Source organism: Alexandromys fortis, unplaced genomic scaffold (genome assembly GCF_014885135.2).
Source record: "Alexandromys fortis isolate MF-2015 unplaced genomic scaffold, M_Fortis_MF-2015_v1.1 scaffold_74, whole genome shotgun sequence".
NCBI classification, from domain to species: domain Eukaryota; kingdom Metazoa; phylum Chordata; class Mammalia; order Rodentia; family Cricetidae; genus Alexandromys; species Alexandromys fortis.
The window spans coordinates 8,809,557-8,825,643 of NW_026068008.1; the positions used below are offsets into that span (position 1 = coordinate 8,809,557).

The 16,087-nt window shown below is 40.8% G+C and overlaps 1 protein-coding gene across 1 annotated transcript; it reads left to right on the forward strand.

Annotated features, from left to right (window-relative positions):
• Positions 1-1,184: 1,184 nt before the first annotated feature.
• On the forward strand, positions 1,185-15,714 carry Ca2 (carbonic anhydrase 2). The gene is made up of 7 exons (XM_050161777.1): positions 1,185-1,371; positions 2,443-2,640; positions 9,059-9,177; positions 9,614-9,706; positions 10,889-10,951; positions 12,097-12,252; positions 14,960-15,714. The coding sequence occupies exons 1-7, from the start codon at positions 1,338-1,340 to the stop codon at positions 15,077-15,079; spliced, it is 783 nt and encodes a 260-aa protein (XP_050017734.1). The 5' UTR covers positions 1,185-1,337; the 3' UTR covers positions 15,080-15,714.
• Positions 15,715-16,087: the final 373 nt, after the last annotated feature.

Below are 16,087 nucleotides of genomic sequence, written 5' to 3' on the forward strand. Positions count from 1 at the left end.
GAAGCACTTTGTGAACTACATTCTGTAAAAGTCCTAGAAATCTAAAATTAGTGATTGACTCTCCTTTGTCAAAAATTTCCCTTGACATCAACACAAAGACTCATGAGACTTACACAATTTTCTGAATCTTAAAATAAGAACAAGGAGATCTACACACACATTATCTCTGTGTGGCACTGACTGAAATAAATTTATGTAGATTCCAAGAACACTGAAAATCTAGTCACATGATAATGTGCCATTGCATTTACACATAGATTTTAATATATAAGTAACGTAAAATCTACCACCCTCGACCCCCAATTATATCCAGCTTAATTTTATGGCCTCAGATCCACAATAGATTCAGAAGTCTACGAAAACGTTCTCAAAGTCAGAATGGGAAGAAACCAAAGGGAAGTGTTTAAATATAAATGCCCAAACGGAACAGTATCTCTGGAACGCCTTAGATTCCTGGAAAGCCAGAGAGCTACCTTTCTTTCTTTCTTTCTTTCTTTCTTTCTTTCTTTCTTTCTTTCTTTCTTTCTTTCTTTTTTTTTTTTTAAGTCATTTTGATCAAATTATTTTGTTGTTTGTTTAGGCATTCCAAAATTCCTTTGCCAGGCAAGGAAAGTTCTCATCCTTTGGAAGATTTTTTTTAAACCCGATTCCAAAAGAAAAAACGATTTTTGAGAAGTGTTGGGTTATGTTGAATCAACACACGACTGGAAAGCTCAGTGTCCTGTGTTAATTTGTGGGGCAAATGAGAAGCTGGAGGAGGGCGCCCTGGTGGCAAGGCTGGGTCGTCTTCCCGCAGCCGGGCAGCAGGGGGCCCCGGTTCCCCGCTCCCGGCTCGGGTATCCCTGCTCCGGGCTGCTCCAAGACGCTCCCCGCCCAAGGTCAAACTCTGCAGACGAGTGCGGGCCGCTGCCAGGTGGTCGGGCGACGCTGGGAAGCGGAGTCGAGCTCTGTGGGCGGCTAGCGCGGACTGTGCATACAATGGTGCCGGGGTTGTGGGGCGCCGGCGGCCCGGGAAGTAGCGACGCTCCCGGGAGGGGTGGAGAGCGCGCGGTTGCCGCAGAGTGGCTCGGACGCAGAAGCGGAGAGCAGCCGGAGAGCGCCCCGCCCCGACCAAGCAGCGGGAGCCCCCGGCTACCCAGGCCTCCGCCTGTCACCTACGTCCAGCCAGCTCCAAGGTCTCCTCCCCTTGCTCAGGTCCACTCGGTCCCTCCCCTGGGCCGCCCAGAGCACCAAGTTGGCGGGAGCCTATAAAAGCCGGACCGTGCGACCCGCGACACTCACTGCAAGACCGCTAGACAGAGGACAACTGCTGCTCTGCCCCAAGCACCGGCGCGACCATGTCCCACCACTGGGGATACAGCGGGCACAACGGTGAGTGCGAGGCCGCGAGCTCTGGGCCACGCGCTCCAGGTCTCGGTTTAGGCTCCTGCCTAGCATCCAGCTCCCGTAGCGCAGCTGGATAATTGGGTCCTAGCCGGGCCCCCGCCCGCGCTAGGATGTCCCTGGCGCGACTCGGAGAACTGTCGAGGATCTGATGTCAAGCCAGCCTGGCCGTGCGCAGGGGCCGGGAGGGACAGCGCAACACAAGACCGGAGGACAGTACCTGTAAGGACCACAGCTGGTCACCTTATGCCAACCTAGACAGAAGCACACGAAGGTTGTTACGAATATTTTAGCTGTAGGTCACAGAAAGATTACGGAGGGGGAGGGGGAGACGGGGGACTCTTGTCCCCTTGGCTTCAGTCTCTGCCGCACCTGTAGCTAAGATTCCCAGAGCACTTGGTTAAGGCATCTTCTGGAGCCAGTTTGAATCTAAATGAACTGGCTCCAGAGTTCTCCATTCATTTCTCAGCTTGCAGTGTCGTTGATAACTGAATGTTTTCCTGGTCACAGACCTACGTGCCAGAGGACAGCTGAGGGGAAAAGCAAGTGCACTTGGCTCGTGGCTGAAGTGTGTGGGTCTCTAGTAGAAAGAATTCAAAGGAGGTGTCTGTGCCTGAGCTTTGGTCTATATCCTCTGTACTCTCACCTAGAGTGACAGCAGAAGGCGTCCAGACCTGCTAATGCCATAGGGAGAATATATATCCCAAACCCAATCGCAAGACGATGTGTAGCCTCAGTTGGACTACAGCCCTATCAGTAGTTCTGCTTAGTCTTAGTTACTGAAGTTAGGTAAAAAGACCTCAAAATTGTTAACGTTTGCCTGACATCATCTGTTAAGAAATGGATGTATGTGAATTCTAATTTTCACATAGATCTTTCTTAGGAAGACTTGAAATATTATTGCTTCATGTTACTAATATGGAGACTGAGGAACAGTGCTATAAAGTATCACCTCCAAATTCGGAACTGAGCAGACTATCTCTAGAATTACTGGTGGTTTCTAGTTGCTAGTGTTCCCTTTCCCACACTGATGGCTTCACGGTTTCTTTTCACTTTCAGGACCAGAGCACTGGTATAAAGACTTCCCCATTGCCAATGGGGAGCGGCAGTCCCCGGTTGACATTGACACCAAGACTGCCCAGTACGACTCTGCCCTCCAGCCGCTGAGTGTATGCTATGACCAAGCTACTTCCAAGAAGATTCTCAACAATGGCCACTCCTTCAACGTGGAGTTTGATGACTCCCAGGACTGTTCAGGTCAGTTTCCATTTTAATGGAAGATGCAGGGACACTGACAGGAGGCCCTTACCCACCATAGTTTGTTTCTAGAAGCTAAGATGTCATGCTGATTTCTTTATTAGGTTCTAGAAGCAGGCTATGTAAACTATCCTGGGGCTGTTTGCCACTTTGTCAGATTGTGAGATCTGTAGGGTATTGGGCAATATGCCTTGAGAAGTCATAAAAAGCAAGCCAGGTCCGTAACAGTGCCTAAACCAGGGAGTTTTTGAAACTTTTAAACTTAAGATTCTCTTATCTTTTAAACAACTTTTAAAACATTTATCCTCCCGAGCTGATGATGTCTATCCTTGATAAGTATGTCTTTGGTGTCTTCAAGTAAGCAGTATGGAAAGTGATGAGTCTGATGACTTAAAATGTTGAAGTTCCTGTAAGCACCCCGTGTACTGGCCAGTGCCAGCATACTGGGACAAAAGCAGCAGGATCTCATTCAGAAATTTGCTTCACAAGGGAAGAGTTTTCAGAGTGAGTTGGCTATGCTTAAGCAGTTACTGAAAAGCCCAGTTACCATAATTTATTTGTAACTGGGCTGGGGACAGGATGTTGGTGAATGCTTTTTTGCTTTATTTAGAAAGAGGAGACTGATTCCCTTTAGACTTGGTAGCTGTCTTGATTGCTCACTGACTGATTTAATTGCCAGTGTCCTATTTTCCTGAGTGTTTTCCTTTGAAGGTCACTGAGTGAAGTGGAGCTGTAATGCATTATGTTTGGTGGTAGTTTGGAAAAGGACAAAGATAGAGAAAACAGTTACTATTGCTGTCACAGGTGAAAGTAATGCCTCTGCTGAATACTAGCATGTATATGATGTGCAATTAAAATATTATGTTTCAGTAGCAGCAGAAAAATCTCAAATACTTCAGAGAGAAGCAAGAGTTGAAAAAGGTGCCCTTATGGGGGGTGAGGTCCCATACACATACAGCAGACGCATGGAGAAAAAACCCTCTCCAAGAAGATGGAAAATTCAGAATACCAAAAAGAAAAAACAAAAAAAAGCCAGTCTCTTCTTGAAGGCAGTTTTTTTTTTTTAAGCCTCTGAAGTATTTTTCTCTCCTGACTTAAGGTTGGTCATTTTAAAGAAAGCTAGGTGGTTGATTGGCCCACAATTGTCTGTGGGGCCTGCCCTGAGCAGCCCTTGGGAATTTGTTGAGTCAATTGGTCAACAGGGGCCCTGCTGGTGGGAGACAGAAGTCTTGCAGAGCCTTGTTGTTATGTCAAGTCACGAGGGTGATGAAGAAGCTGGTCACCTTTATTACCTAGCTATGCCCTCTTCCCCATGTCTGCCATACTACGAGTCTTTCTGTCATCATCACTAACACATGCCTTGTTAAGATAAGGGTCATGAGGGCAGTTGAGGTCTGATTCCTTTCTTGTATCCTCAGAGTCCAGAATGTACTGAAGACGTCTCAAATAGAAGGCTATAAAGAAGGCTATAAAACAATAGGCTTTGACGGTAACCTCTATGCATGCAAAAGTAAACTGTTCAAGGAACTGATATGGCATCCAAGGGTCTTGAAATGGATTGTTTGGTTTAAGAATTCTCTGAGGAGTGTTTAAGACCCTAGCAGAAGCAAACAATGTGTGGGTGGGTGGGAGGGGGGGTGTTGACTGAAGAGAAGAATGAGGCTTCCCGTGGCACAAGTCCCGTTTCCGAGCTTTTGGAAGATAGAGTAAGGGGGATGGTTTTGTGGCAGTAGCTTGCCCACAGGCCCCAGGAACAGGGAAGTGGGTAGGGAACAGGATATGTGGCTACCAATATGTTTTTTTGATTTAAATTTGTTCCCCAGGTGGGAAATCCTGACATTTGGAAGTCTGTTAGCTAGAGACTCACAGACAATTTTCTCAGTTCGGTATCTGTCAATATCTGCGAAAAGAAAGGGCTGTCACTTTGGTACTTGCAAAAATGATGTGAGAAAAATAAGAAGGCTTAGGCGTCCACATGACACCCCAGTAAAGAATTTCCAGAGTAAATTCCTTTCCTTCGGAGGAATAAATGATTGGGTTTTGTTTTAAGAGACTCCCGCAAAGGGAATTAGGAAACTCCAGGGGGTTAAAGAGAGAACAGAATGTGTGTCTTTGTGCCCTAGATAGCAAAAAGGTCTAGGAAAAACAAGGGTCAGTGAAGATTAGAGGGACTTGTTCTCCCTTGTCCATGAAAGATTCCTTTGTAATTTTGCCAGCGTCTCCTATCTCTTTCAGTGACGTTGGTTAAACAAGAATGTAGAATGTATTAAAATGTTGATATAAAAGGAAAATCAACTTACAGAATAAGTTAAAAAGTTATGGAGCACCTGAAGAAATACTCTTTAGATTTTCTTTTTAATGATTCTTAAATTCTCAGAAGCAGAGGCAATGGTAGTGCTGCTCAAAGAGAACCACGTGCTGAGGCTTGTCCTTCTCAGCACCACTCTCCCGGAAACATGAACTAGCGGCCTTTAATATTTGTGTATATGAATACTCAAATGATAAGCACTGTCAATGTTTAATTCTACATACCATACTTTTAAAAGGTGATATAATTTTTCTGTACACGTAAGTCTCAAATGAATTCATTTTGGTTACTTCATATTTTGAAAGTTAACTTTAATGATTCTTGGTTGAGCTATTTTTAATTTTCTGCATTTAAACGCATCAGTCATTTACCCCACCCCACTCAGTTTGCCCCCTGAGGTCGCAGCCTCGTAGAATTAAATCTTGAATTCTAGCCTTGCAGTATGTTCTAAATGTTATCTTACACATAGGTTTTAGTACGTGCTGTCAAAACTGAGCTAGCTGAGTTTGATGTTCTGTCTTTTTACCTGGAGGTATTTCTTTTTAACACATGGAATTAATAGGTCTTAACCTGAAACTCATAGTAAAGTTTTCAAAATTCCTTTAAAGTCAATAATCTTAAATTAATGGAAAATTTGCTAATAATCCCTTTTTAAAGTTCTTTTAAAAAGTATTATGAAGGAATAACCTCTGCTTGAGATGTTTTCCTGCCAGCTTTTTCTGGTACTAAAGGAGCGGAAGCATTAACCACTGTTAACTTATTAACTCTCGTTAATGAGTTAAAACTCTGCTTTATTGCAAAGCTACAGAAGAATATTGAGTAATGTTGGAATTTTCGGTCAGCTCACACATCATATTCATTCCAGTTAGGGCTTCCTTTTTTAAAAGAGAAACAATGTTTATTTGTTTATGCTAGCTCAAGAAGAAAGAAGGAAGCTGAGTTGTTCCCCAGTGTGCCTTTGAAGCTGGCCATTGTCTGGGTAACATAATGGAGCTTTGTACCTGGGTTCTCTTTAACTTTGCAGGGACTTAGTTTTGGAGCTGTAAATTTACCTTCCACAAATAATCATAAGCAACCAAAGAATCTCTAATACTCAGAACACTGATCAATGTTTCCTAAGCGCACTGAGTAGTCTCCTGAAAAGGGTCAGGCATAAGCCTAAGTAATCCTACATAACATAAGCTAAAACAATTGATTTTTCACTGTGCTACTCTAATGAAGTTGATAGCTCAATGTTTTATTGTTTAGCAGAAATGGAATATGAGCTCCTCTCTCAGATATGCTTGCATGACCATAGATAATCCTAGGATTATTTGGTACTGTCAATGGAAAACTATGTATAGTTTAATAAGTAGTTAAAATTGCAAACATGGATTAAAAAATTTCAGATTTTTGCTGAGAAAAGTTTTTAAGTATTAACGTTGACATCTTATCTGTGGAAAGTTTTCATTTGTCTGTTTGGACAGGAAATCACTAAATGTTGGTTTATGTAAACCATATTGGGATGTTTACTTATTTGGATTAAAGGAGATTACTTATCCCAGTGGTCTTTAGTTTGTTCTTTAAATACATCCTAATTAGTAGTAGTGACTAGGAAGAAAGATAGTGAAAAATGGTAAATTTACAGTTTTTTTATATGGGTTTCTAATTGATTTCAGCAGTATAGAATCTCCTATTTTAACAAAAATATGGTTTAATAATTTAGGTATTCAGCATAAGAAGACACTATTATATAGTGTTATGGTATTTATACTGTGTTCAACTGGTAACAGATTATAAAAGTTGAAATTGGGACAAGTTCTGGTTTTAAGAGTTGAAATTTAATTTGCTATTTGAAAGTCTACAGTAAACAAGAATAGAAAGCACCCTTTATCCTCCCACCTGGTGGAACAAGTTTCTGTGGCATAGCGAAAGCATGAACTCTGTGGAAACCCCTTATTCCCAAATACCTAGATTTTACAGAGGATAATCATACAGCTAGTAATTTCTACCACAGTGAAAATTTTTTGCATGAGAAAAAGCAAGCAATACATTTTTAAAAATGGGGTATCACAGTCACAATAAATAAATTTATTTAGGAATATAGTGTAAATTATTTTTTAACAAAGTGTTATAATTTTTATTTCTTAGACAAAGGGATACACGTTATATTTATCCAAGATAAAGGCATTGTAAGATTCTGACAATGTTTTCCAATTAATCAGCTAAACTCCATGTTAACAATTTCTGAAATCAGAACTGTTGCTGTGTATAGCAATTTAATTATAAAGATTTAATAATCTTTACTAATGGCAATGGACTTCTATTCTGCATAACAACAAGTTTTATTTTAATGTGGGGTAAAATATCTGTCTAGTGTTAAAACCACTGGTATATTTAACATTGAATCATTTCTTCTAGTGTTCACAAAGCCTTTAAAAATAAAAGTGCATATGCACTCAAAATATATTTGTGTTTAAAATATTCCCTAAAACAAATGGAAGGAAGATGATGCAATTTCAAAGTCTGAAAAGGAGGGAATAAGAAATAGTGGGAAAGTATATTCACTTTAAAATATGAGGTGGCGGTATGATTCTCCTCTGGTGGAATGCAGATACACTTAGATTGGTGATGCCTGATGCTTAAGATAGGTTCATTGAATGGGATTAGCCCCTTGACTGATCTAATGACATTATACATGACTTTTGCTGCATATCAGCTTTGCAGAATTAGGGCAAAAAGCCTTTTCCTAGCACTAAATTGCTTCATCAAAATGATGGCATTGTTAAGTGTGTATTTGTGATGGTGTATGTCTGGTCGTATTGTAGTTTGTGATGCTGTATTTGGTTGATATCCCTGGATATCTTGGTGGAGGGGAAGTGTGTGGGGTGGGAGGTGGATCTGGAGAGAGATGAATCTGGAGGAGAGGGGAGGTTGTGGGGAGAGACTGGTAGAAGGGGAGAATTACAGTCAGGATATAATATAAGAGAGAAAAGGGGAGAACCATATTCTTTCATTTCTGAAAAAACGTAGCATAAGGGCCTGGTCTCAATACTTTCTTCCCACGCTCATCAGATAAATAAACACAGTCGCTTCTGTGCTTCAAGGGACACAATTTCAACATAGTAATTTGAGTTCATGTTTCTTCACATGAGTAATATAACAGCATTTATGATTCATTTTTTTTCTGTTTTCATTCTTCTTATTTTTTCTTGGTCCATTGGAAGAGTAAGCAGCCAATGATTGCATAGTTGCTGTGGAAAGGCCACACTGCATATCTCCGCCAGTTTCACCTTTACTTTGAATAGCTGACGAGGCCTTGCTACAGTATTTAAGTGAAATGAAGCAAATGATATTTATTGTACAGACTTTGCCCTTGTGTTTTACAAAGCCCTGTGAATTTAAGTTCATTATTTTATAGAGTTATAGTCCAAGGCCAATAAAATGTACCTAAAGCAGCAGATGCTTTTCATCCTAGAAAGATAGACTAGTAGAACGGAGTCACTTTCGAAAACATCTAACTGTATTGTTTAAAGGGCATAGATATGTACACGTAAAGTAAAAGTTTCAATTTGTTTGCTTCTATTGTAACCCTTGTTCCAAACACACTTGTCAAGTGTCTCTAAATGACCAGTCTACGCCTGTGGCCTCTAGGATTATCTGTTGACCAAAATGAAGTTAATACCAGGATAGATAATCCAAATAGTTTCTATAGTTTAAATTTCAGCTTCTGAAATAAAGCACCTTGCACTACACATAGAGGTGATGGATAGGTTAATGAAATAAACGATTGAACTACACATTTTACAGAATAAGAAGTTTCAGAGGTTGGATACAGATTTTCAGGGACAAAGTTAGTTAGCATAAGCACAGTCAAATTTTATAATATTTTGAATTCTTTCACAAATCTGGTGTTTGGACTGTCAGGACAATCTTTGGGCTACATGGGAAGATAGTCCCCTGCGTTTGCAGATCATTCCACTAGCCCTTTTGCTAACTGTCCATCAAGTCTCCCCTCTTCGGGCCTGAGAGCTTACAGGAGACATACTGATGTGCCTGGCAAATGTGTGTGTGTGTGTGTGTGTGTGTGTATGTATCTGGAGACATTATATGCATTTATTGTCATTTCAGTGCTGAAAGGAGGACCCCTCAATGGTACCTACAGATTGATCCAGTTTCACTTTCATTGGGGCTCATCCGATGGGCATGGCTCTGAACACACTGTGAACAAAACAAAATACGCTGCAGAGGTAAGCTCATTTCTTTGTCACAGAGAAAAGCTTATTTAGCATAAATTTTTAAGACTTAGTTTTATATAAAGTCTAACACATACCAAGTCAACAACCTCTTCACAAAAGACCTTCATATTGGTTCTTAGGGGCTTTGTTACCGTCCAGTTAAGTCTGTCAGAACAGCACTGAGTTTATTTTATTATAAATCCAGAAATAAAATCTCTGCCTTTTCTTGATATTCTACATTTCCTCATCTTAGTTTTTAAAGTGATGTATTAGTATAACAAATATAGCCAAAAGTAAATCAAGTTTTTTTCTTAAAATTATCCACATTTTCTTTTTAATAAACTTTTTAATAAAGCTATAAAGAGAAGAGAGGGAAAAGTAGCCACTAGATGAAATCTTCACTTTTATCATGTGAGTCACGTACTGTGGTTTTTCTCCCCTGATTTAGCTTCACTTGGTTCACTGGAACACCAAATACGGTGATTTTGGGAAAGCTGCACAGCACGCAGACGGACTGGCTGTTTTGGGCATCTTTCTGGAGGTTAGTCAACGGCCCACGTCTTTGTTTCTCTGTGTTCACGAATGATTGGCTAGATAGAATATTGATAACAGGAAGAACATTCTACTAAAATTCTGAGAAAATGCTTTGGGCTCAATTCTCTCTCCACCACTCCATTCTTTCCTATGGATGTCTGAAAGACACCTCGAGTGTGTCACTTAGAAACCAGTTCGATATTAATGTGATGAAAAGACAGATGTAAACTGAGTGTGACCAGTAAGATATGATTTGCTTTAATCAAACCGTCAGCTAAGGTTCATACTTGATTAGTTTAGGACAGATAGTGCTAAAGGGAGATCAAGTGGGGTGGTGCTGGGGTTCTGGGTCAGGTTCTCAATGTTGGTAAATTTTAGGAACTGTGGGCTCTCAGAATTGAGCTGCCCCTAGCAAATTGAAAAGGGAAGTCTAGAACACTTTGGGATGGATGTTCAAGAGTTATGTCCCACGCTAAGGAGGAAGTTTTAGCAGGAAGGAGTTCATGAAGCTCATCCAAAGGATGCTCATGCAAAGACAGCAGAAAAAGACGATAAAAATACTCAGGATATAATCCTGAGAAACTGCTAATGCGAGAGGCCTTTAAGCCCTGAGAACATGGTTACTAATGATTGAAAAGAAACATAGGAGCCAAGAGATAGGAAGGCGAGATAGTGGGGAGAGCAAAAGGAGAATTTGTATAAGGAGGGGTAGGCAAGAGTGTGAATTCCTTCAAAGGCATCAACTGAGGTCAGCTTTTGAGTTCATTCAGTTTAGCAGTTGGAGGTGATAGGGAACATAGGGCAAGGCAGTTCAGGGGAGCGAGTTACGGAAGCAGAGGTAAGCTAAAGATTCAGTGACAGCTGAAATGCTATGTTGTCAGTGTTTACAAGGCACAAATAACGTGTGGCATGTCTAAGGAATAACTGCTTCTCCCCCCCTTCCTCCCCCTCCTCCTCCTCCCCCTCCTCCTCCTCCTCCTCCTCCTCCTCCTCCTCCTCCTCCTCCTTCTTCTTCTTCTTCTTCTTCTTCTTCTCTTCTCTTCCTCCTTCTCCTCCTCCTCTTCCTCTCCTTCTTCTCTTTCTCCTCCTTTTCCTCCTCCTTCAGAAATTTTATGATTGTGTTGCTCAAATCAAAACTGGTGAGTGCCAACTGGCTTATAAGGTCTTGTAACTCTCTGCTTTTCCATAGATTGGACCTGCTACACAAGGCCTTCAGAAAGTTCTTGATGCCCTGAGCGCCATTAAAACAAAGGTAACTCTTTTTAATACTCTAGATTTTAAAATATTCTTTTGATCAGAATGAGTAGTTTTATTGATGATGTGGTGGTTGGATGAAAATTTCAGTGAAGGCAAATAATTGCTTATATTATTTTTCCTTCTGCAAAAATGGATTCTAATTCTGCTAAATAGTTTGTCTTGTATTGACTTTCTATTAGAAACATACATGTTCAAGACCCAGAGGACATCAAAGGGCCAGAAAGATCATCTGAACAAAGCATTCAGTGATTCATACAGTGTTTTTGGAGGCTTGCTGTGTTATGGTCTCTATGTTAATCTAGGAGATCTAGAAATATTTGGGGTGGACAAGCCTGCTCTATGGAGATTCATATTCCATGATCTGAGTTCATCCATTCTGTGTAAACCCTCTTTGCAGCATTGGTATGTTGAGGCTTTGGGACATCTGCTTATGAGCAACACTCACTTGCCGTCATTGGCCATCCCCATGGCAGCCTGGTTGCACAAAGCCCATCTGCAAACAGCACCCAGCTTATGAAATGCACAGTGTTTGCATCTATCTTGCGCCTCCCCTCGAGTCATATGTGATAAGACTGATCTGTCTTCTTCACGGTTTTATTTTCTTTCTTAATTGCTAATTGTCCTTGGTTCCCTTCCTTTCTTTTTTTCTAATATCACTTCATCTCAGCAACAACTTTAAAGGGAAAATAGTAGTGTGAGATTTTGCAGTGTCATCCAGTTACTGGTTTAAAAGTGCTGCATCAAGATCTGAACATTTTGCTTTAATGTAGCTCTGAAATATAGCAAAACCATCTTTTTATTGCCAGAGATCATTTATTTCTGTTAATATTGCAACCTAAGTATGTTTACCATTTTAGTGGTAACAATATAGTTTTAAAGAAATGCCATAAATGATTAGTTAAGGGCAATGGAAAACATTAATTGTTTTGATGACAAGATGAAGCACAATTAACTTGTCATGATCTCACTAGGCAATCTATGTTTCCAAGTGAAATGCCTTCTGTTAGTGCTCTTCGTTTCGTTTGTCACTAAACCTGGCACTTGTGTACACACGACTTCCCGTGAGAACTGATGAGACTGCGGCTGACAGTCTCCTGCTGTGGACTGGTGTTGACTTTCTTCTGTGCTTTGGCTTTGCAGGGGAAGAGTGCTGCCTTCACTAACTTTGATCCTCGCTCCCTTCTTCCTGGAAACTTTGACTACTGGACATACCCTGGCTCTCTGACCACTCCACCTCTGCTGGAATGTGTAACCTGGATCGTGCTCAAGGAACCCATTACCGTCAGCAGTGAGCAGGTTGGTTTTCTAGAGAGAATTCTCATTTAGCTGAGGCAGAAAAGCTGCCCTTCCCAGTTAGACCTGGGATATAAGCCTCCTGTGACTTCTCACCCTGTGGCTAATGTCACAGAAGTGTTTGGCAGCTAATAAAGATTTGGTGTCATTGCCAGCACCGCCGGCAGTTCTTAAGCAGTTTGTTTAATCTGTGATTGTTGGTTATTGTGAGATTTACATAAGAAAGATGTCTGCTTATTAATGTATTGCTTTTTGACAGCTAGGAGGAAATAGAGGCTTTGAAAAAATGAGATTTCATATTGAGGGTTACATAGATATCAGTGATAATTCCTAGGCTCCTGCTCAGTGACGAAAGAGCTTAGTGGAATCCTGTGCACGTGAGATGCCCTTCTCAAGCTTGGATTGGAGAAAAAATATCTCTCAAAACACCCTACCCCAGCTTGCTTCGGAGGCTCACACCAGATATTCATTTTTACGTTTCCTGAGCAATTTGTGATGTTTGAGTGCTCGGTGCAGTCCCTAAGTCACCAGTGAGCCCCCATACAAGCAAACACAAATGGGTGTTTCCTCTGACTTCCTCAGCATATTCTGAGAGTGGAAAACACACTTTTCTCAGAAATCACAAAAGGTCAGATCCTGGTAATATAAAAGACAACTGCAGTCAGTTTTGAAGTGACAATTATTTGAATAACTGCAATTTAAACTTGAAAAATTTTTGAAGTCATGAGGGTTCAGACTTGCAGTATGCAAGAGAGATCACATTGCCAGACTTTCTTATGTCACCGTCTGGAATCTGCTGATTAAAAACTGTAAGCACAGGAAATACAAGTGCATTCCACCCAGTTTTTTGGGCAGCACCAGCTATGACTGGGAACATATTTTCTTTTCGGGCTTATCTTTTAGAATATTAATGTATTAGTTTTAGGAATAGTTCACACCCAACCCTTGAGGAAATCAATATACAACTAGAAACTCGCATGGAGTAATTTCAAAATGGACCAATGGCATGCTCGGCTGGTATACGGCTTGGAAATAAAACCGGGAGCAAGCATCCTGAAGTAGCACGAGGGAAAGGTTAAAATGCCACTTCTGTTTGGAGATGTGGTGCTTGAGATATGGTGTAGAAAAACAGTGTTCTTGTTTTTCCTCCACTAAGAACAACTTACGTTAGCTCCAAATCTGGTATCAATAGCTGCTTCAGCAGGTATATTTTATTGTCTGCACACATTTTAGTGCCAAATACCGGTAAGTACAGTCAATGAATTTTCCCTTTGCTGTAGAAAATGGCACTAAACTACAAATATGAATAACATGTTTTGGTGAGATTCCATAGTTAGGGCATATTTGCATATCATGGAACACAGGATCTGGAGGTCTTGTCATGATCAGTTCAGAGCACAGCTCTGGATCTTGCTCCAAGACTTCCTTTCCTTTGCTATGCTTGGCTCTGTACAACCTAGGTGGCTGAAAAACCTCTTGAGCGTCACATGCAGCCCCCACTGTTTCCCTGCCCTGTTCTAAAGATCAAAGATGCCCAGCAAATCCTTCACATCTTTGACTAGCATTGTACTTCTTGTTCATTTCTAAGCTATATTCTAGCATGAGAAAGTGTTCCCATGAGATTTCGTATACGTTGCATTGTCTTTGATTCTAAAATGATGAGTCAAATTTACCAATATTTGAACACGACATGAGTGATGGAAAGGGGCCATAGTGTGCTATCCATCCAACTTGATGCAAACACTTTAGGACTGAGGAGATGGCTTATTCAGGCTCTGAAGTATTTATATCAGGACCTGAGTTCAAACTCCAGAGAACACATGAAGAAGCTCAGCATATTGGTGTTAATTTGCAATCCCAATGTTAGGGAAATGAGAACTGATGTATCCTTGGGCCCTGAAGGCTAGCCAGCCTCCACTAGGAGGCAAGCTCCAGACAATGAGAGCCTTTTTCTAAAAAAAAAAAAAGAGAGAGAGAGAGAGAAGAGAAGAGAAGAGAAGAAAAGAAAAGAAAAAAGAAACATTTGAATCTTCCTGTGGCTGCCTTGCGTCAGGAAACCAAACAAGGTTCAAAGGAGACTAAAACCGAGCCATTTTCCAGGGTCAGAGCGGCCCGAGTGTCTACATATCAAGCAGGGAGCCAGTCTTTCCAGGGAGATGGTAGCCTCTCCCTTTACACACTTGAGCACCTGCTAAGCTTTGCCTTCTCTGAGGCAGAAAACAAAACTTCAATATGGATCTAAAACTGTTATCATTGCTTCACCTGTCAGAGGTTTTAATTTACAGACTTTTGATGTTTGGTTTAAAAGGAAAACAAGAAAAGCAAGCTGACAAAAAACTTTTATTGGACAAAGACCCCAGTGGCTTTGTGTAATAAATAGATTTCTCATGAAAGCATACTTCTCTCATTTATCTACATGTAATATAACTTTCGAAATTCATGATGGTGTGAATATTGGAAGCTGTATTTATATTTTCTTTTGTGTGTGTGTGGGGGGGGAGAGATTCTCTGTATAGCCCCTGACTGTACTGGAACTCGTTCTGTGGATTTCACTAGCTTGAACTCAGAGAGCTGCTTGCCTCTGCGTGCCGGGATTACAGTGTATGCTACCACTGCCAAGCTTTGGAGGTGTCATTTAAAGATAAGACATGAAACTTAAGTACGTAATATTGTGACACTTCATTTTTTTAATTTCTTTGTGTCTTTTAAGATGTCTCAGTTCCGTAGACTGAACTTCAACACAGAGGGGGAACCTGAGGAACCGATGGTGGACAACTGGCGCCCAGCTCAACCCCTGAAGAACAGAAAGATCAAAGCATCCTTTAAATAAAATGGTCCCAGAGCAGACGTCCAACAGTACAAGTGTGGCCGCCTCTCTGCAGCTGAGCACAAATCTACCTTGGTGATTTGGATCCCACCTTTGCGTCTCTCACCTGTTGTGCTTATTAATCAAATGTGAAGAAGTCTCAGGCGTCTCCCATGGTGGTAGTGTGGTGGCAGGTTGGTAGCTGACTTATGGCACACTCAATCACTCATAGCAATCTAATGCAAAAGACAGAAATGGCTTCTTGCCTTTCTCCACAGCCATAGGATAATGAGTACTCAGGCTCCTTTGCTAAAATGCTATTTTTACAACATAGGAAAATAGAATGACTGGTTACAAGTCATATCATGAGACAAACTGAGATAATTGAAGCAAATCAGGTAAAATAGTTACAGTTTTATGATTATAAATTATATAAATGTTCACTATTTCAAGATGTTATATTAAAGAAAAACTTTTAATATGCTTATATATTTGTAGCAACGTTATCTTAAATTTGAATTATGTTGTAACTTAGTGACTTGAATTTTAGAGATGCAAATAAGGTGTAAAATTGGTATAGTTGTGATACAGAGTATATCATAACTTAATGAATGGATAATGTATTTTAGATATATTCTCTAATAAAAATCAGAATTATATTCTGGGTTGTATGATTGTATGCATTACAGGGACAGAAATGAAAGAACAAATGTCTACTTACAAGGACCATGTCAATTCAGATTTGATAGTCAGTCATCACAGCTAGCTTAAAACTGAAGTAAAGTCCCTGGAGCCATGCACAGTTTGCCAGCTCTGCTTTGACTGCTTTCCAAGCACTTATGTGATTCTGTGACGTTCCTGTAGAATTCATCCTGCAAGAGATGCAGGACTGACTGTGCTAGTTTGGGGGGGGGGGTCCCTCTGGCAGTCTATGGAAGCTCATTGCAAATAAAGCCCATGTGTTTAAAAATTGATACCTGGAATTCTAGCTAAGGCATAGAACACCAAATTGTACTGCAGACAGGGAGAAGT